Source organism: Oncorhynchus kisutch, linkage group LG23, assembly GCF_002021735.2.
Source record: "Oncorhynchus kisutch isolate 150728-3 linkage group LG23, Okis_V2, whole genome shotgun sequence".
In the NCBI taxonomy this organism is placed as follows: domain Eukaryota; kingdom Metazoa; phylum Chordata; class Actinopteri; order Salmoniformes; family Salmonidae; genus Oncorhynchus; species Oncorhynchus kisutch.
Window position 1 is genome coordinate 22,109,563 of NC_034196.2, and position 22,347 is coordinate 22,131,909.

Here is a 22,347-nt window from a genome sequence, read left to right on the forward strand (position 1 = left end):
TGATGGACAAACAGTTAAAAAATGTTTTACAATCACTGCTTGATGCGGGCTGAGCGGAGTCCACTTTGAGTGTATTTAGCCGCAATCTCTGCATGCCATGATGATGGCCTAGAGGGACCCATAGGTGGCCACCTATTGCTCTCCAAGTTAATGAAAGGAGTTCAACATCTGCGTCCAGCGAAGGCCCGTTCGGTGCTAAGCTGGGACCTTGACATGGTGCTGTTAGCAGTTAGTAAGCCACCCTTCTAGCCCCTGGGGTTAATGTTTTTGAAGCACCTATCCATAAAGGTGGAATTCCTGTTGCCTATTACCTCCACTAAGAGGGTCAGTGAATGTCATGCTCTTTCGGTGAGTGTTATCCACTGGCCTAACCCCTCTTTCTTGCCGAAAGTCCTGTCTGACAGGCATGTGAACCGGCCCTTACATTTGTCCGCATACGCCCCTCCACGGCTGCAAGTGAGCTATAGTATGTGCTGTGCCCGGTGAGGGCATTGGACACTTGAGTTACACAGACAAAGACAATAAGAGAGTCTGATCAGCTGTGCATTTGCTATGGTCAGAGAGTTCTGGGGAAGAGCCTATCGAAACAGAGATTCTCAAATTGCATTGTGGACACTATACCTACAGCATCTCAGCTGGCCGGGCGGGCTCTGCCATCTGCTGTAGTGGCGCATTCTACTAGAGGAGTAGCTACATCGTGGGCCCTGCTCCAAGGAGTTCCCCTTGATGACATTTGTGCCTCGTCCAGTTGGGCATCGTCTAGCACCTTTGCTAGGTACTATCGAGTCAATATTGCCGCCGCCAATGAGGCCGGGACGGCCATGTTGGGTGTTGTCTCCACTTCCCTGGATGGGGACGGAGGGACACAGCAATCATGACTGCCTTGAGCTCAGTCCTATGGGACTTTGCTCTTTGCTTGGCCATGACTACTTCACCGATTAATTGGGAATTGTGAAACCATATTGGAGGGATCCAATATAATGCTACATAACGAAGTTTATAACCACGGTTATGTGAGCTATTGGATCACTCCAATCCTTGTGCCTCGAAAAAGACACGAGGTGGAAGTAGTGTGACGGCAGCTATTTAAGGGGGTCAGCCACAGCACTACCCGGTACAAGGGACTAATCTGAAATCCTTACTCGGAATGTATCCTGCTGCACGGAAGGATACGATTTTGATACAGCCACTCACCATCTAAGGTAACAGTTTGACCAAATCTGCAAGGAATAATGGGAGAAAATCCCCAAATCCAGATGTACAAAGATGATACAGACATACCCAAGATGACTAAGAGCTGTCAAAGGTGCTTCTACAAAGTATTGACAGGGTGGTGAATACTTATGTAAATGAGATATTTCTGTATTTCATTTTCCAATAAATTTGCTAACATTTCTAAAAACATGTTTTCACTTTGTCATTATGAGGTTTTGTGTGTAGATAGATGGGTGAGGGAAATGTTATTAATCCATGTGGATTTCAGGCTGTAACACAACAGAATGTGGAATAAGTCAAAGGGTATGAATACTGTCTGAAGGCACTGTACACCTCTAAGAAATTTTCTTTTCTGAGAAGTCGTTTCATATGAGATGTGTTGAAAGACTTTTGAGCTTAATTGTGGTTAAATCAAAAATAGTTTATACTGCTTTGTTTGCATCTCGTCTCTGGAAATACACAAGTGAGAGTGAACGATCAGTACACCCCCCCCATGTGGTCACTTCTACTTGACAAACAGAAGCACAAACAATCAGGCATCAAGAGACATCAGCCAGTTTAGTTACTGTGTTTAACATCACACTGTGTCACCACAAACTAGTGGTTTGAGTTTACCCCCATCTCTACGATCCCCCTTCTCCATTCCGAACCTCTGTTGTTTCTCTAACTCACACAATCTTTCAGCCCCATCTACTGGGCAAAAATGGTACCAACCATCCAGGAAAACAGAACCACAAATAGCAGCATAAAATGGGAATGCTGTAATACAATACATGTATTTAATTTATTCAAAACAGAGTTACATATTAAAAGCTGTACAGAATAGGAAAATTGTATGCCAGTATGTTAAAACTAATCTACACAATCTACACATTAAATCAATGTTTATTTGTCACATGCACAGAGTACAGAAGTTGGAATGGCACAGTGAAATGCTTACTTTCAGCTCTTCCTCAAAAGTGCAGAATAAATGTAGAGTAGCAAAACTATCAATATACAAAGTTGATAAAAAAGAGTAATAAAATAACAAAAGCGTTTAAAAAAAGACAAGGCAATAAAAGAACACGGGTATTTACCCTTATATACAAACAATGTGAAACTTCAAATAGATCATGTCTTAAAACCTATGCACATCTATTTCTTGCCCAGTAAGATATTACACCATTCATCTGAGAGGAACAGAAGGTGTCAGACTACTTGAAGAGCAGAGAGTGGCAGATATGTAAATCAGGAAGCAGAGAAAGGATGTGGAGGAAGTTCATCAACAGGTGAACTGTTACCACTTACACTTACACTTGAACTAGTACAACGCAGCATGGTCACATCCCCCACATTCAGACCGCCTTGTTGAAATAATTAAGCATTTGCATCTGTTTCAAATAAGAGAAAGGTGAAATGTAGAGCACTGAATATAACCACTTTTCTGAGAAATGAATATGTTGTGGTAGGTTTCCTTTCATACTTACAGATAACTTCTTTGTTCTGGTTCCATTGGGATCTGTTGAGACAATTTACCCAGTACATTTAGATATGGCACTGTATAATGATGTGTATGAAGACAAATATAATGTAATTATAATACAAATAGATCACTCACTTACCTATTGGCAGACCAGTCTTGTTGATCACCTTTAGAAATAAATATGAAATGATAATAGATTAAACCAGCCCCGATTTCACATGTATAATACACAAATAACTCAAAATGGACATTGGAACAAATTAAGCCTTGAAGTATCAGTATTTGAATGCATGTACCTCGCTTGTACCGGAGAAAACACAGGACAGATACAACCAGCAGAATAAGGCTAAAGGCCCCAACACTCAGACTGATGTAGAGGGGGAACTCCGAGGAGGACTCTAAAGGGGGAGATGACTTTCAGGTCAAGTTGAAATTGTTTGTTGAATTAGATTAAACAGTACAGATCATTAGCAACAGAATCAGTCAATGTTATCTTGAAATGCTCTTAGGTGGGTGGGTCTATCAACAGTAAGTTTAAAAACATTTTAAGGTTACTCACCTTTTCCATTAGTTACACTGGTTTTGTTGGTACTGAATGTTGACAAGGAAGTGGTGGGCCCAGGAGAGTCTACAATTGGAGGAAGAATATGACATATGAATCAGTATTGCAATACAGACATGATTGTCATGTTAGATTGCACAATAATTTAATTGATGGTCTCACCATCTATGGCAATCTTGAACGGTTCACTATGCTGTGATGTCACAGTATCTCCACCCTCTACCACCAGCTCCACAGCACAGGTGATGAAGATCTCTCCAGCACTGCTCCTCTTCCTCAGCAGATCCTTTTCCGATACTTTCCCAACACAGACATTGTCTTTGTAGGGCTGACTTTTAAAGGGGGACTCATTGTTGTTCAAGTAATAGTAGCATGAGGTACCAGCATGCTTGGCCTCACACTGAAGACTTAAGTAAGTTCCTGTATTTTCCACAAAAATCCTGGGTATTCCAATGGAATCTGTTCGTAAATTAGGGAAAAATTATGTTATTATGTCAATCAAGCAAATGTGATACTGCCTGGTGATAAAATGGTCACTTACCACTTACATGAAGTCTTCGAGTGTCACTTCGTTCTGAAGACATCGTTTTCCCTTCTCTCTTCTGTAGAATAGCACAGCTGAGATCTACTTCAGTCTTGTTCCACTTTTTGAACTCATTCCAGAACAATATGAATTGGCAAACACCGGAATTCACTTCTCTTACTGGGTTGGTGTCGTGGTCTTTGTAGAAGTGGCACTTTGTGCCTCTTGTTGACTCGCAGCGTACTACGACAGGCATAGCTACATTGATGTACCCAGGGTCTAACACAATGGTGGGAGTAGGGACAGAATCTGTTTAGAGTTAAAGAGAGAAACTATGAGAAGACACATTTTAATTGTTAGAAACAGAATGATTCAGGAAATATTCTTATGTGGTAATACATTACATACCTGCACAACTTTCTTTAACTGCAACAGCAGCCATACCTTTAAACATGGCAAAACATTCAAAAAAGGCCTTTATGTGAAGTCCTACATATTAAACCTACATCATCAAAATGAATTACTTTGTTACAATTAATTCATAATATAAATATAAGAGATAATTGAATACTCACAAATGAAGATTAAATAAGATGGAGACATCTTTTCAACTTGTTCATGAAGGAGTGAACACACTTAGATAAAGTGAAAAAAACTGACAGCCTATGTTTAGGAGGCAGAACAATCTAGAGGCGCTGATCATTTACAAACAGGGCTCCTGAGTGACGCAGCCTAAGGTCTAAGTCTAAGCCACTGCATGTCAGTGCAAGAGGCATCATTACAGTCCCTGGTTCAAATCCAGGCTGTATCACAAGTAAATGAGGTGAAAATGAGACTCGGGTAGGTCTTTAAGGTATACATTGTTTGGCATGTTTGGCAAACATCTTAAACTACATGAAAATCTACTGTTCAGGTAACCGGTCTGCTTTCAGTCTTACTTTCTTGAACAAAGGTAGTAGCACACTTCCATGACCAAAGAATTCACATGTACAGTGCCTTGCGAAAGTATTCACCCCCCTTGGCATTTTTCCTATTTTGTTGCCTTACAACCTGGAATTAAAATAGCTTTTTGGGGGGTTTATATCATTTGATTTGCACAACATGTCTACAACTTCGATGATGCAAAATATGTTTTATTGTGAAACAAACAAGAAATAAGAAAGAAAATAGAAAACTTGATCTTGCATAACTATTCACCCCCCCAAAGTCAATACTTTGTATTTGTACCTTTTGCAGCAACTACACCTACAAGTCTCTTGGGATATGTCTCTATAAGCTTGAGGGGTTGTAGACTCCGTCTCATGCTACCACTAGAGTGAAAGCACCGCCAGCATTCAAAAGTGACCAAAACATCAGCCAGGAAACATAGGAATTGAGAAGTGGTCTGTGGTCGCCACCTGCAGAACCACTCCTTTATTGGGGGTGTCTTGCTAAATGCCTATAATTTCCACCTGTTGTCTATTCCATTTGCACAACAGCATGTGAAATGTATTGTCAAGCAGTGTTGTGGACAGTTTGATTTCACAGAAGTGTGATTGACTTGGAGTTACATTGTGTTGTGTTCCCTTTATTTTTTTGAGCAGTGTATATATTCAAAGCCCTTCGGTTGTAGTTGGTCTTGACTTGTGTTCTCGTCTCTGGAATTAGACATCTGCTGTGTGAATGATCAGTAACCCTAGTGTGGTCCCTTATGTGCTGACTTTTTTTTTTTTACCTTTATTTAACTAGGCAAGTCAGTTAAGAACAAATTCTTATTTACAATGACGGCCTAGGGAACAGTGGGTTAACTGCCTGTTCAGGGGCAGAACGACAGATTTGTACCTTGTCAGCTCGGGGGTTTGAACTTGCAACCTTCCGGTTACTAGTCCAACGCTCTAACCACTAGGCTACCCTGTTGATGCTCAGCTACAAGTTTCCTGTGTGGCTCAGTTGGTAAAGCATGGCGCTTGCAACACCAGGGGTGAAGATTTGAATTCCCACGGGGACCAGTATGGACAAAGAAAATATGATAACGTATGCACTCACTACTCTATGCCACTCTGGATAAGTGTCTGCTAAATAATGTTAATGTATTGCAAACGCAGAAAGAAAAGTAATTGCCAACTAAATGGTTACAGAATATCTGATTTTACCATCCTCTTACTTGTTTGTCTCTCCAAACCATGTGTTTTACCCCAATTTTTTCAGGCACTGAGCAAATGTTTGTTTTGTGAGCAGAAACTTGAACATAGTGAGAATTTTGTGCAACTTCCAGCACATTTACATTGAACACTGAGGCTGTACCCTTACAGTTTTAGACAGGAGCCAATAGGCTATTGTGGCTATTTGAGCATAATGTAGGCCTACCAACAAAACCAATGGAGCAAATCCCATAACATTTTCACATGGAAATAGCTTGTGATTTCTATGATATAGACTACAGTAGCATATATGTGGTGTTCAATGCAGGCCTACATTGCAAACTAATGCGGCGAACTCAGTGAAGTTCAATCTCTTGCGTCTCTGCGCTGCATGGCATTCTTTCTTCGAGGCAGTCCTGGAGGAGGGGCGCAGTTTAGAGGAAACATTACTGGTACAGTAGGACTACCAATCACAGATTCATGAGATTTACTTTGTTACTCTGCAATACCATGAACCCATGTGTTGTCCCTATTTCTTCATTCATATCTCAATGTCCAGCCAAAGACTAGGGAGCAAAAAGTGCTTTTTGAACCAGGATATGTGACTGGTCATTGGAAAGCAGATCACAGAACAGAAAAACATGGGAGTGCTGGAGCAAATGTTATTTATTTTAGAAGTAAAAACAGAAAATACAAAATAAAAACACAATAAAGGTACAACATGACAATTGAAATTGATTGGTAAAACATGTGGCAAAAATGATCTATACAGTCTTTACACATTCAAGGCTTTTCTGAACCAAATATCCTCTTTCTTTCTTTCTGTTTCTGCTCTATGAAATGCCAGTTCTCTCTGTTAGGGAAGACAACTATTGCCACATTCAGCAGGACTCAGTGTTCCATGGACATGGTGCTGTTCTGAACGACCAGATGAAGAATGTTGTGATTATGGTGGCCCAGAGGGTGATTGTGTATGGTGTGCTGCACAAGTTGAGATTACAAATGGTCATAACCATATTAAATCAGGCCACAACCCTCCCACCAAATGGGAGCAAACATACCACAAAGACCGTTGAAGCACTGTGTGCTCCGTTGTGGGCAAATGTGTCGTTCAGTACAAACCACCACACAACGTAGCAAAACGTTTAATAAACTGAACACACTATGACTCTTCCTGACTGGTTGAAATGTCCATATTTGAAAGGGCTTCATCCAATGGAAGAGAGGGGGAGTCCTCTTTGGCCAACAGGTTGTTCTTGCGTAGTTGACAGGCCTGCTGGTAGGGTGGGCGAATGGGGGGCTGGGTGGGGGGCGTGTACTTGTATTCCTTACTGGCATCCAACTACGAAGAAAAATAATATTACGTTTAATGTGCACAGCACAAAAGTTTCATATGAAGTAAGTCTGTCTCCGACAAACACAAATGTTGGTTGACTGAAAGTCACCTGTTCTTTCGACCAATCGATTGCTAAACATTTTTAAACCTGTATTATTCCATATAAAGACACACCCTATGTGTTGTAATAAAATCAACTAGATACATTGAGCTTGTCTGATGCTTTAAGATTAGTTTGATGCCTCAAGAGGGCGCCAGACATCTAGATAACCAGAAGATAAAAACCTTAACCTGACCCATCAATTCTCCTCCCACTCCTGCTGGCTTTCGCAGATCCTGCTATTACTCTCCTGTTGCCGGTAATAGGCTACACGGGGAGTCTGCAACCTTTCTCATGTGGAATGGTAATTTATCTTACAATTTCTACCGATCTGTGCGTGCGAGTTATGGTTTTCATATGCACATTTTTGTGAAATACCCTATAAAATGTACTTAATTTGCAAACTTTCTAAAAATCGCCTACATAAATTCAACAAATAAAAACATAGCAGCCTGTATAGAAAATCTCCAGAAAAAAATAAATATCCTATAAATCACATTGGCTACACATGGCCTGTCTGCAACGAACTATTAACTTGGGTCCGGCCCGAAAATATTCTGGGCCCTCAGTTTCCCGAGCTCTGGACAGACACAGCTGTAGGCGATTTGCACAAGGGATTAGAAGCAGTGCTTGACTTGGGCAGGAATTCACCAGAGCTGAGTACAGCACCTCAAATTGTATACTGCTTGAGCTCCTGTTCCTCTTAAAAGAATATTAGCTCAAAAGTATTGTGGCGCTCTTGCACCTAAATATAAACTGTACCAGCACCCAAAATGAGTACCGGAACCTATTTCAGTCCAACAATGATAAGCCTATTTTATGACGTTTCCACTGGATCAGAGCATGACAATTTTCAATTCCACGCCGAGTGGTTATCGAAAGGGAGAGAGCGAGAAAGATTTTTTCAAATACATCGAGGAACTATTATAATTCTTAATGGATGTAAAAACAGAGTTTGTTTGCTTGCTGTTTGAGGTGAATAAAACATTACTTTGAAAAGCTTCACAGGACATTAGGGGTGGTGCAATAAGCAGAAATACTATCCGATCACCAATTGGACACAGGTAGGCTATAGGCCTACTTCTATGCGTGCTCGTCCATCATTAAAAGAAATGAACGTAACCAAAGTAACAAACATTGTAGATTTTAAATTATAGGAATTAACAGAAAATGTACATCTGGTGATACATGTAATGGGGAATTGATATAGACTAACAATCAAATGCAAACAATTCACACAATGAAGTTATGAAACAATGAAGGTGCACAAATTGGCAGGAGAGCGCGCAGTCTGGAGAGAGAAGTGCATTGTGCATCTGGGCGCATGGTCAATCTGACGTCTGCATTGGCCATGAAACATTTACGGTGATATGGCCTCAGCAAAAGCCAGGGAGTTCATACTGTTGGGTTCTAGCTTGAAATATACTTATTACTGCATTGGAGCAAGACAGACAAGTATTTTGCTACACCCGCAATAACATCTACTAAACACTTGTATGTGACCAATAAAATGTTATTTCAATGTTACCATACTAGAATTTCTTGATATGTATAATGAATGTATGTATATGTTGGGGTCAATGGAGGATGGATAAGAACTAGGTATATGGAAAGTTACTTAGTATGACAAGTGGGGAGGCAGGGAGTTTACATTCTGTCAAACATGTTACTGTTAAATCTCATGGATCCTATAGAGGAAGGCAAAGGACAACAGTCTGGTTTCAGTCACTGATAAGGTAGGACAGCCATGGATTAGGGAGGAGTGAGGAATTCGGTCCGCGGTCAGATGAAGTGAGAAGGAACCGTCCTGTTACGGAGGTTCTAGCAGGAGGTGGGGCCATGACTACACCAGTGAGAGCAACCAATTAAGTTCCTGACAAGCAACAGAGATGTATTGGCTTTCTAGGTGCGCAAGGTGTTGACTCCTCCTAGTAGGAGGGTATAAATATGCTCTGCTTTTTCAGAACCTAAGAATACTTATTGCACTTCACGGAGCAGTGCAGAGCTGTTGTCAAGGAAGTGAGTTTGTGCTTATACAGGATGTACCGCCCCCACCTACTGTCAACCATGTCAATGTGGACATGTTAAAACATTTGGGAGGCGTATGGCGATGCGGTACAGAGCTCGATTTGGCCTCTGTATACATCCACACTCCGTATGGAGCCTGTGCCCACATTTTCAAATCAAGCATAAATTGGCTTTTAGTTTGGGCCTCCGCAATTAGTTCACTGAGATGGGTGCAAATACAGTGCCTTCGGAAAGTATTCAGACCCATTAACTTTTTCCACATACGGCCTTATTCTAAAATTGATTACATTGTTTCCCCCCCTCAACCTACATGCAACACCCCATAATGACAAAGCAAAAAAGGTTTATTTTTAAAATATATATTAGCAAAGAAAATGTACTTAAATAATACATTTACATAAGTATTCAGACCCTTTACTCAGTACTATGTTAAAGGACCTTTGGCAGTGATTACAGCCTTGAATCTTTTTTGGTATGACGCTACAAGCTTGGCACACCTGTATTTGGCAGGGATGCAAACTGGTGAGGGCCCAAAAAGGTGCCACTTTTTTTTGTTGCACTGAAACTGAAAAAATCCCTGCTAGGAGGAAATGCAGGTTTTAACTAATTAAAACAAAGAATATGATCTACATGATCAGTCTCTGTGTGTAAAATAAGTGGTCAATATGAACCAAACGCACAGCTAAAGAAATTGAAAAAAGCAATATAATGTTATTTGTTGCCTAGACTTTACTGCAAATGACACTCAAGTCTTGAGAAAAAAACTATACACTAATGTTACTGTCAAGTTTAACACAACAAAAACAATATATTTGGGCTACACAGCACATTATTACATTGTACACTTTCTGCCTGTGGACATCTGTTCTACAATGTGCCAGCAGAGCATGATACCCGTTGGCATAATGGATCTCTTTCAGGCAGAGAGTACACCTGGCATACCCCTTTTATCCACTGTATTGAGAAAGTGAGAAAGAGGGAACATGTGTGGTGTTCCTTTCACCTCTATAGTGGCATACAGTTTAAGCCAGGCCCAGTTCCAGCTACACTTGATCCCTGAATCCACTTGTTTAACAAGCAACTCCTCATTTTCACCTAATTCTCTCATTCTGAAAATTAACCACATTCTGTAGAGGGAAAACAGTTAATAGATAGTGGATAGTTCGTTAGCAGGTTAACATTTCACAGTTTGCCAGGGTCCAGTAAGCAACTAACGCATTATAAGTTGAGGCACGCAAGGAGTAGCAACAAATCAAATCTTATTTGTCACATACACATGTTTAGCAGTGTAGTGAAATGCTTGTGTTTCTAGCTCCAACAGTGTAGTTAATGGGTCTGAATACTTTCCGAAGGCACTGTATTTGCACCCATCTCAGTGAACTAATTGCGGAGGCCCAACAATACACACAATCTATTGTGAATTGGAATTGGAATTGAAGAATATATACATCATTTGGATGAACAATGTCAGAGTGGCATAGACTAATCAAATTGTAGAAACATCAAGTATGATCAATGGAAACAGGATGTACCTGATTTCAAGCAAAGGGTCTGAATACTTACGTAAATAAGGTATCTGTCATTTATTTTGAATACATTTGCAAACATTTCTAAAAACTTGTGTGTTTTGCTTGGTCATCATGGGGTATTGTGTGTAGATTGAAGAAGGAAAAATATGATTGAATACATTTTAGAATAAGGCTGTAACGTAACAAAATGTGTGAAAAGTTTAGGGGTCTGAATACTTTCTGAATGCACTGTATACACAAGAGTGTGCAAAGCTGTCAAGGCAAAGGGTGGCTACTTTGAAGAATCTCAAATATATTTGTATTTGTTTAACGCTTTTTTGGTTACTGCATGATGCAACGTGTTATTTCATAGTTTTGATGTCTTCACTATTATTCTACAATATAGAACATAGTACAAAAAAAATGTAACCTGGAATGAGTAGGTGTGTCCAAACTTTTGACTGGTACTTTAGGTATGTATGTACATACACTACCGTTCAAAAGTTTGGGGTCACTTAGAAATGTCCTTGTTTTTGAAAGAAAAGCTAATTTTCTGTCCATTAAAATAACATCAAATTGATCAGAAATACAGTGTAGACATTGTTAAAGTTGTAAATGACCATTGTAGCTGGATTTTTAATGCAATATCTACATAGGCGTACAGAGGCCCATTATCAGCAACCATCACTCCTGTGTTCCAATGGCACGTTGTGTTAGCTAATCCAAGTTTCTCATTTTAAAAGGCTAATTGACCAATAGAAAACCCTTGTGCAATTATGTTGGCACAGCTGAAAACTGTTGTCCTGATTAAAGAAGCAATAAAACTGGCCTTCTTTAGACTAGTTGAGTATCTGGAGCATCAGCATTTGTGGGTTCGATTACAGGCTCAAAATGGCCAGAAAAAAATAACTTTCTACTGAAACTCGTCAGTCTATTCTTGTTCTGAGTAATGAAGGCTATTCCATGGGAGAAATTGACAAGAACCTGAAGATCTCGTACAACGCTGTGTACTACTCCCTTCACAGAACAGAGCACACTGGCTCTAACCAGAATAGAAAGAGGAGTGGGAGGCCCCGGTGCACAACTGAGCAAGAGGACAAGTACATTAGAGGGAACAGAGAAGAGGCGACTCCGGGATGCTGGCCTTCTAGGCAGAGTTCCTCTGTCCAGTGTCTGTGTTCTTTTGCCCATCCTAATATTTTCTTATTACTGGCAAGTCTGAGATATGGCTTTTTCTTTGCAACTCTGCCTAGAAGGCCAGCATCCCAGAGTTGCCTCTTCATTGTTGACGTTGAGACTGGTGTTTTGCGGGTTAAAATAAAAATAACATAAATGTGATGTTATTTTAAAGGACAAAAAAATTTAAAATCTAGGTGACCCCAAACATTTGAACGGTAGTGTGTGTATATATTTGTTACTGCTCGACTAAAACAATCTCTGTCGACCAACAGCCTAACGACCAAACAATTGATCAGTCGACTAATTGGGATCAGACCAATTATCAGCATCTTATCTATGGAGTAACAGCTTTGAGACTAGTAAAGAAAAGCATTAGTCTACAATACATGTATCAACAGAGACATGTATCTGAATATCAATACCTGGAGAGGGTAGGTCCGGTCCGAGTCAAAGGCACTCAGGTCTCCACAGGCCAAGAAAGGAACTATGATTCTGTTTGGTCCTTCCAGCTGGTTAAAATCTACATCTGAAACAGACAGAAACCAACTTGAGTACCAGTGTATATGGAGTTGAAACATGAGGAACATCACTGTATTGTTACCATATGAGTGATCCAGTAGAGGATTGGACATGTTGGGCACATATCCTACTGGAGGAGAGTAATTCTGACACATCACAAATGCCTCTGTAGAAATGAGAGAATGAAACAAACAAATATTAGACTCAAGCAGCACATCGCCTACTTAATCCTTCAACCCTTCTGTCAAAACCAGGCATTTGAATGGAAATCATCTATGATCCGGTGTGTGAACAGTGTCAGCTGTGGTCTCCAGCTCACCTATGCTGGAGTTCCTGCTGCTCCGGGGCTTAGCACAGGTCACACTACTGAAGAATATCTTAAGCTGGGAGTACAGGAGGGTCACGTCCTTCCCCCGGAATATCTACACAGTAACCACAGCATAACATAACTTCTACATGACATAGGCTTCTTAGCTCATTTCTCTACACAATTTTAAAAAACAAACAAAGTGCAGAACTTGTTACATCAACACACACATACATTGTAATAGTGTTGGTATTATTCATTTTGTATTGTAGATATGTAGTAGAGGTCGATCGATTATGATTTTTCAACGCCGATACTGATTATTGGAGGACCAAAAAAAGCCGTTACCGATTAAATCAACCGATTTTTATATATACAGTGGGGCAAACAAGTATTTAGTCAGCCACCAATTGTGCAAGTTCTCCCACTTAAAAAGATGAGGCCTGTAATTTTCATCATAGGTACACTTCAACTATGACAGACAAAATGAGAAAAAAAATCCAGAAAATCACATTGTGAATCACATTTATTTTCTCATTTTGTCTGTCATAGTTGAAGTCTACCTATGATGAAAATTACAGGCCTCTCATCTTAAGTGGGAGAACTTGCACAATTGGTGGCTGACTAAATACTTGTTTGCCCCACTGTATTAATATATATTCGTAATAATGACAATTGCAACAATACTGAATGAACAATGAACAATTATTTTAACTTAATATAAAACATAAAATATTTAGTCTCAAATAAATAATGAAACATGCTCAATTTGGTTTAAATAATGCAAAAACTGTTTTGGAGAAGAAAGTAAAAGTGCAATATGTTCAGTGTAAAAAAGCTAACGTTTAAGTTCCTTGCTCAGAACATATGAAAGCTGGTGGTTCAATATTCCCAGTTAAGAAGTTTTAGGTTGTAGTTATTATAGGAATAATGACGTGTCGACTATTTCTCTCTATACCATTTGTATTTCATATACCTTTGACTATTGGATGTTCTAATAGGCACTTTAGAATTGCCAGCCTAATCTCAGGAGTTGATAGGCTTGAAGTCATAAACAGCGCTGTGATTCAAGCATTGCTAAGAGCTGCTGGCAAATGCAGTAAAGTTTGAATGAATGCTTACGAGCCTGCTGCTGCCTACCACCGCTCAGTCAGACTGCTCTATCAAATATCAAATCAGAGACTTAATTATAATATAACAAACACAGAAATACAGGCTTTTGGTCATTAATATGGTCAAATCAGAAACTATAATTTCGAAAACAAAACATTTATACTTTCAGTGAAATACAGAACCGTTACATATTTTATCTAACGGGTGGCAACCCCAAGTCTAAATATTGCTGTTACATTGCACAACCTTCAATGTAATAATTATGTACTATTCTGGCAAATTAGTTCGCAACGAGCCAGGCGGCCCAAACTGTTGCATATACCCTGACTCTGCGTGCAATGAATGCAAGAGAAGTGACACAATTTCCCTACTAACATTTTTTTTTTTTACTAAATATGTAGGTTTAAAAAAATATACTTCTGTGTATTGATTTTAAGAAAGGCATTGATGTTTATGGTTAGGTACATTCGTGCAACGATTGTGCTTTTTTCTCAACTGCGCTTTGTTTGTTAAATCATCACCCGTTTGGCGAAGTAGGCTGTGATTCGATGATAAATGAACAGGCACCGCATTGATTATATGCAACGCAGGACAAGCTAGTTAACCTAGTAATATAATCAACCATGTGTAGTTAACTAGTGATGTGAAGATTGATTGTTTTTTACAAGATAAGTTTAATGCTAGTTAGCAACTTACCTTGGCTCCTTGCTGCACTCGAGTAACAGGTGGTCAGCCTGCCACGCAGTCTCCTCGTGGAATGCAATGTAATTGGCCATAATCGGCATCCAAAAATGCTGATTACCGATTGTTATGAAAACTTGAAATCGGCCCTAATTAATCAACGATGGCGATTAATCGGTCGACCTCTAATATGTAGTGGTGTAATAATGTTATATGATGTACTGTTTTATCTTTTGTTTTATGTCTGATGTAAGTGCCTGAATCTGTTTGGACCCCAGGAAGAGTAACTGCTGCCTTAGCAGTAACTAATGGGGATCCCTAATAAATACAAATACAAACAAGTCCTCATCCAACATACAGCCTACCTTTGCAACAAACGTTCCTCCAGGTTTCAGGACGTGTGTTGTAATGTTTAGGGCCTGAGACGGGATATTTAGAAATTGATTATAAAGGATAAACAAAGATAACTGATCAGCCATTTGGGATTCAACTCAATATTACACAGTATTGCAGTGTGATACTCACAGCCAATAGGAGCTGAGCTTGGATGTACTCATCCACATCATGGAGTCCTGTCACTATGTAGACAAGCCAGAAAATGACCAATAAGGAAAAGCCATACGCATATAGTGCAATGAAGAAAACACAACAAACCCCACAGTGGCAACTAAGAGAAGAGTATGCAACTAAATGCAAGAGGACACAAACCAAACTGAAACCAGAGGGAAGAAAACACTCTCACACTCACCGTCTGGAGCTCCATCACACACTACCAGGTCTGCAGGCTGTCCTTCAAAATGCCTGATTATCTCCAGGGCAGTGGAGATCTAAAAGCAATAGATATATTTGACCCGCAAGCTTTGTTTAAATAGAGTTTGAGAATCTGATCCAAATCTGTTATACAATGTCTGCATTCCAAACCAAACATTTATTATCCCCTTTGCTCTGCCCTTGATGACTTGTACTTCATTCTCTGAAAGGAATCAGGCCAATACTGCAACGAAATCAGTGTTCCAGAATAGTGTGTTGGTATTATAGTTTCTCTATAACTCCATACTACAGTTACCTTGGTGATGTCCCCCTGGATCTGTGTCACCCCAGGGAGAGGAGCCATGGCCTGTAGGTCCACCGCCACTATCTTTACCTCCTCACTCTTCTCCTCCTTTCCTCTGTCAAACAGTCAGATAAATGTACAATATTAGTGTTATGCACACAATTTCTTAACACCCCATACTAATAGACGCCAACTATGCTTCAAGTAGAATTTATTTAACCTTTAATTAACTAGGCAAGTCAGCTAAGAACAAATTCTTATTCAGAATGAAGGCCTACCCGGGCCAAACTCAGACGACACTGGGCCAATTGTGCGCCGCCCTATGCAACTCCCAATCACTGACAGATGTGATACAGCCTGGATTTGAAGCAGGGACCTCTAGCACTGAGATGCAGTGCATTAGACCACTGCGCCACTAGGGAGCCAAAGAAAGTAAAGAGATTGAAACCAACCTGAGTTTACGGCTCAGGACCTGGCTCCAGCTGCCAGGGGCAGCACAGAGGTCGACTGCCCTTTTTACACCTGGGGAGGGAGAAATGGATGTCAATGTCATATTCAAGTGACATCAGAAATGGATGATCAAATTCATCTCCCTTTTTCCTTTGGCATAATGTTATATTTTACAATGGCCATAGCCAATAACATAAGCCATTGATGTCTGATGTTGAACTAGGGTAAAACAACCATGGCCAGAAATGTTAACCCAAGGGGCTTTCTTGCCTTTGAACAGGCCAAACTCCTCATCCAGTTGCAGTAGTTTGAAGGCGCTCCTGGCCCTCCAGCCCTCCTCCTTGGCAAGACGGTAGTAGATATCCCGTTTGTCTTTGGAGGAGCGGCCCATCTTCACCTGCACAACAAAACAGATTTCAGTCACATTAGGTTAGTTAGGCCAGAGCAGTTTAGATGTCAGTAACATAAGACGAGGCCAGAGCCCTTTATTGCAACATGATAAGTCCTATTCCTTTCAGGTGAAGTTGACTTAGCTAAATTAGCCGTTAGCTAAGAGTCTAGCAATCCCAAGCTAAGTCTATTTATGGAACCGTTCGCTTAGCTTCCTGACAAGCTAGCAAACTGAAAACGTGCTAAATGTGTTCGCATTCACTTTCAGACAAACAAATATAGAAATTCACGACTAATGTGGAAGGGAAATAGGTTTATTGTGTGCATACTCACACTTTTACTTCCTTGCTGTGCTTTACTCACGTAAACGTTGACGTTGTGAGGACCCAACATAGTTGCCTCGTTAACGCCTGTACAAAATTCTAAGCGTTAATCTTCAATCGATGGTCAAATTAGCTACTTTTTTTTCTAATTACTGTACACCGTCGAAGATTAAGCTATAGAGAACGTAAAAATGAACTAAAAGTGATATTTCCCATGTATACTGTAACATGCTATGTGTGCTAACTTACTGCCACCACGAGAAAAGGTGAGCAAAATGTCTGCACAAAAAAAAGTTATTTAATCATTGGATACTGTTATGAGGAGTACTGGTCACATAGTCAGCGATGAGCAGTATGTCTGTTACATGTATTTGAAATAGGTATTTCAATTACTTAATTTATATTACAATGGGCTGAACTCCAATGTATTTTGTAACAAGATACTTTCGAGAGCTGTCATTTGTATTTTTTAAAACATTTTCACCATTTTGTCACCCTGCATTGGTATCAGAAGTCTGATGGCACTATGGTGTGATAAGACTGTCTGCTAAATGAACTAAATATACATGTATATCAGAGGAGGCTGGTGGGGGAGCTATAGAAGGACGGGCTCATTGTAATGGCTGGAATTAAATACATTAAACTCCTATATCTCTTCCCACCAGCCTCCCTTGATCTATATGCAAAAATGAACAATTGCAATTGCAATCAGAGTATTATTCTAATGAAGTCTGCCCCGAAGCAAGGCCAATAATAATACCCAGTATGCTTTGCAGTTCATTTTGGTATGTTAATTTTCACATATACAGTAACATTTTGGTCATTTAGCAGACACTCTTACCCAGAGTGACTTACTTCAACTAAGGTAGATAAACAACATTATAAACTATGGATGCTGATTGACTGACAGCTGTGGTATATCACACCGTATACCACGGGTATGACAAAACATTTATTTTTACTGCTCTAATTACATTGGTAACCAGTTTATAAAGCAATAAGGCTCCCCGTTCCTGAGAATGTTGTTGCTGTTCTGGCCAGATACTTGCAAATCTATTTCTGTATTTTTGTTGTTTATTTTCATACATTGATCTTTATGGTATTTTATGTTGTATTTTGTCAGTTTGCCCATCCCTGAATAGTCCAACATTAGTGTTTATTTTTCAGGTGATTCAACACTATAGCTCTAGGTGGCACTAAAATCATGAAGAGAAGGCTACAAACAGTCTCTCAGAGGTAGGACACATCACCTATTACAAAACAATTAAATAACATTTGCTGTAACAAATGCAGCCATATACAACATCCAACAAAACATCCAAACATACAAATACAACATATAGGCCTACAAAATATTGCCAAATTTGAAAACGAATGTGCAAAGCGATAGGAGAATCCACCAGCATAGGAATTAACCTACACAAATATTTTGGCCATTAGTTCAGCTCTATGGGTTCTTGGTGCCATTATCCATTGCTTTCCAACATATTGTTTTAGCTTGGTTCAGTTTATCTGCGGAATTGATGGAAATTCGTAAATTACTGAATATATGTTAGGTTCATTTGCATTGTCATCTGGGAAATTAGTGTTTTTACCGAGGCAGCAGAGCTTTGGGCCAGTAACCGTAAGGTCGCCGGTTCGAATCCCCGAGCCGGCAAGGTGGAAAACTCTGCTGGTTTTTCCTTGAGCAAGGCGGTAAACCCCAAACAACAATTAGGTATCCCCTTTCCCCTAACTCAAAGAAATAATCTCAGTGTTCCTTTAACTCTGATGCTGCTCTTGACCACTTGTCCATTAGGAGCCATTAATCATTACAGTCTGGCCGTGGTGTAGCCACTCTGTGAGTGTCAAAGTGCTTGGGGGCAAAAAGCCCTTGGCAGACGCTCAGAATTTATCTCAGAGTCACCCCTGTCGAAGCCAAGATCTCAATACTGCAGTGCTGCTTCCTGTCAAGGAGAAGAATAATGCAAGCTTTCTCTCTTTCTGTTTGAAATGCTGATGAGAGGACTATCGCCATGCGCTGGGATTCTGCATCACTTGTAATCCTGTTTCCTTTTTCATTGTAAAGCATTTTTAGTGAGGGTTGTTATACATATGTATGAGTCTGGTACCCCGTCATCACCCCCACAGTTTATGAGAAAGCCATCCATCCAAGCTTTCAGGGGCTTGCAGGGTGAAGTAAGATTTTCTTGGCCCCCGTATAGGCCTGCGTTGCAGAGTGGCAGTGGCTGTTATCGAGTGGCTTCTCCCTGGTCCTGCCAGGAAATGTGCTGACCTCTGAGGGTTAGATTACCCTGCCTCCCCAGAACAGCTCCAGAGCACTTGAGTACAAGGCCCACATCGTTGCCTGCAGATCAATACGCATCGAGTTGCCTTTTTACAAGAGGTACATTACCGTAAATGTGTTTGCTTTGCAGTGATTCTGCAACCGGGGACTACATTGTTCTATAGATTAAGCCGGAATGTATCTGAGGTATCTTTTATCAATTGGACCTGATCTCTTTTATCAATTGGACCTGATGAACACTTAAGGATATAACAAATAGAACATGATGGGATATCAAACCTAACCCATTGCTGACTTCTCTGGTGCATATGTGCTCAAAAATATGATCTGTAATCCCAGATGAGTATGACATTAAATTCAAACGTAATGGTATACCTCTGTAAATCTCCTATTTCCCTTGTTCTGAAGAGGCTCTCCTGCTGCTCTCTGCCATTAGTTAGATGTGCAGACACACAGACGTGCATCCTGGGATAGATCTACTCTACAGAGCTCTCAGTCGCGGACCAAGGCCTCTGAAGTCTGCTGGCTTTGAAGGATTGAGTGGATACCTTTTTATCATTGCTCCTGTAATAACTCCAAATCTTTTCCTCCTCTCTTGATGGCTCCATCCTCCCCGCTGAGGCAATTTAAGCATGGCCTCTTCCCAGGCTTATTATTCTCCCCTTTCCAGACTAGCTTTATATTACATCACATTAAAGAGCTAAGAATGATTGTGTGGGAGGGCTGGGGTTGTTAAGTCCATAGGTGAAGGAGTGGATTAGTGAGAGAGCAAGTTGTTAGATCAGTTAGCGAATGTTCAGATGAGTGAGTGAGTTTGTGAGTTGTTAGTCTTTAGATAAGTAATTGTGAGTTACGGTATAGGCAAGTGACTAACAAAGGTTTCGAATAACCCAAAATCTGCAAGGTAGACTTACTATGTGTATTTTTTTGTATAACTTAAGTGCACTGCAGCATTGAGCTACTGAAGGACACAGTGAAACTCTTGTCTCCTCTCTTCCATCCTCCCCATCATTGCAGACAGACAGAGGGGAAAGGAGGGGTGTTAGAGAGTTTGGGAAAGGGAGGGGTGCAAAGAGTTTTTGGAAGGAGAGAGATTGCGCAGCACTGCAGAAACTGGGGCGTTGGCTGCACATTAGGAGCGATGAAAAATAGAAACGAGGTAGAGCGAAAGAAAGAAACAAGCGAGAGCTGCAGGAACATAATATACTGTATGTTATTTTGAGAAGGCTTAGAGGACGGGCAGAAGAGAGGGAGTGTCTGTCTGTCTGGTTGGAATTGAAATAATGGATAGAGGGGAAGTGAAACTAAATAGGAGAGGATAGGGAGGTTTTACCAACAGGTTATTGCACGAATGTTTATTAAAAGTTAAAAACATTGCTAACAAGGAAAGAAAATCAAATGGTGCAAATGTGTCAACGTTTATATGAATGAGTATTACGTTATTCCGTGTTGACTTTTTTGTTAGCAAAATATATTGCTGCTTTTCAGCTCAAAGTAAATAATGACCATTTCATGAGTTGCGTTTTTGAAAATTAAAGTGCTTGTGAGTGTCAGGTTTGCGTGTGTATGTCTCTCTCTGTGTGTGTGTGTGTGTGTGTGTGTGTGTGTGTGTGTATTAGGGTGGCTGGAGTCTTTGACAATTTTTAGGGCCTTCCTCTGACACCGCCTGGTGTAGAGGTCCTGGATGGCAGGAAGTTTGGCCCTAGTGATGTACTGGGCCATATGCACTACCCTCTGTAGTGCCTTGTGGTCGGAGGCCGAGAAGTTGCCATACCAGGCAGTGATGCAACCAGTCAGGATGCCCTTGATGGTGCAGCTGTAGAACCTTTTGAGGATCTGAGGACCCATTCCAAATCTTTTCAGTCTCCTGAGGGGGAATAGGTTTTGTCGTGCCCTCTTCACGACTGTCTTGGTGTGCTTGGACCATGTTAGTTTGTTGGTGATGTGTACACCAAGGATCTTGACGCTCTCAACCTGCTCCACTACAGCCCCGTCAATGAGAATGGGGTGTGCTCGGTCCTCTTTATCCTGTAGTCTACAATCATCTCCTCTGTCTTGATCATGTTGAGGGAGAGGTTGTTGTCCTGGCACCACACGGCCAGGTCTCTGACCTTTTCCCTTTAGGCTGTCTCATCGTTGTCGGTGATCAAGCCTACCACTGTTGTGTCATCGGCAAACTTAATGATGGTGTTGGAGTCGTGCCTGGCCGTGCAGTCATGAGTGAACAGGAGTGGACTGAGCACGCATTCCAGCCAACCCACATCCGATGAGCATCAGAGCCGGTGTAGTACAATTTGATCTTAGTCCAGTATTGGCGCTTTGCCTGTTTGATGATTCGTCAGAGGGCATAGCGGGATTTCTTATAAGCTTCTAGGTTAGAGTCCCACTCCTTGAAAGCGGATTCAAGTTTCCCTGCATTAAAGTCCCCGGCTACTAGGAGCGCCGCCTCTGGGTGAGCGTTTGCTTATGACGGAATACAGCTCATTCAGTGCAGTCTTAGTGCCAGCATCAGTCTGTGGTGGTATGTAGACAGCTATGAAAAATACCAATGAAAACTCTCTAGGTAGATAGTGTAGCCTACAGCTTATCATGAGATACTCTACCTCAGGCGGGCAAAACCTCGAGACATCCTTAGATATTGTGCACCAGCTGTTATTTACAAAAATACATAGTCCGCCGCCTTTTGTCTTATCAGACGCTGCTATTCTATCCTGCCGATACAGCGTATAACCAGCCAGCTGTATGTTGATAATGTCGTCGTTCAGCCAAGACTCTGTGATGCATGAGATATTACGGTTTTGAATGTCCCATTGGTAGTTTAATCTTTTGCGTAGGTCATCGATTTTATTTTCCAAAGATTGTACGTTTGCTAGCAGAATGGAAGGAAGTGGGGCTTTATTCGATCGCCTACGAATTCTCAGATGGCAGCCCGTTCTCTGGTCCCTTTTTCTCCGCCTTCTCTTCACACAAATGACGGGGATCTGGCCTGTTCCCGGGGAAGCAGTATGTCGTTAGCGTCGGGCTCGTCAGACTCGTTAAAGGAAAAAAAGGATTCTGCCAGTCCGTGGTGAGTAATCGCAGTTCTGATACCCAGAAGTTATTTTCGGTCATAAGTGTTGTGCACTTGAGTGAGGACCCAAAAGCGGTTTAACAAAAACAGAGTCCTTTAATGTAAAAACACAGGGAAGAC

The 22,347-nt window shown here is 40.8% G+C and overlaps 1 protein-coding gene across 3 annotated transcripts; it reads right to left on the reverse strand.

The window, feature by feature from the left end:
* Positions 1 to 1,970: 1,970 nt before the first annotated feature.
* Positions 1,971 to 17,050, reverse strand: ftsj1 (FtsJ RNA 2'-O-methyltransferase 1). Of its 3 annotated transcripts, XR_004205005.1 has the most exons (19): positions 16,881 to 17,014; positions 16,428 to 16,554; positions 16,160 to 16,229; positions 15,720 to 15,822; positions 15,402 to 15,480; positions 15,179 to 15,231; positions 15,019 to 15,072; positions 12,872 to 12,974; positions 12,635 to 12,718; positions 12,456 to 12,559; positions 4,338 to 6,298; positions 4,171 to 4,206; positions 3,781 to 4,071; positions 3,402 to 3,698; positions 3,237 to 3,305; positions 2,974 to 3,075; positions 2,817 to 2,844; positions 2,682 to 2,713; positions 1,971 to 2,585 (listed from the first exon to the last, which is right to left on the reverse strand). XR_004205005.1 is itself a non-coding variant. In XM_020457842.2 (11 exons), the coding sequence occupies exons 1-11, from the start codon at positions 16,938 to 16,940 to the stop codon at positions 7,045 to 7,047; spliced, it is 1,017 nt and encodes a 338-aa protein (XP_020313431.1). In that variant the 5' UTR covers positions 16,941 to 17,014; the 3' UTR covers positions 6,531 to 7,044. The 3 variants fall into 3 exon arrangements, 2 of the variants coding, with proteins under 2 accessions (XP_020313431.1, XP_031658792.1); XM_020457842.2 differs by lacking the exons at positions 1,971 to 2,585; positions 2,682 to 2,713; positions 2,817 to 2,844; ... (4 more) ...; positions 4,171 to 4,206; positions 4,338 to 6,298 and adding an exon at positions 6,531 to 7,224; XM_031802932.1 differs by lacking the exons at positions 1,971 to 2,585; positions 2,682 to 2,713; positions 2,817 to 2,844; ... (4 more) ...; positions 4,171 to 4,206; positions 4,338 to 6,298 and adding an exon at positions 6,531 to 7,224 and having other exon boundaries at positions 12,456 to 12,718; positions 16,881 to 17,050.
* Positions 17,051 to 22,347: the final 5,297 nt, after the last annotated feature.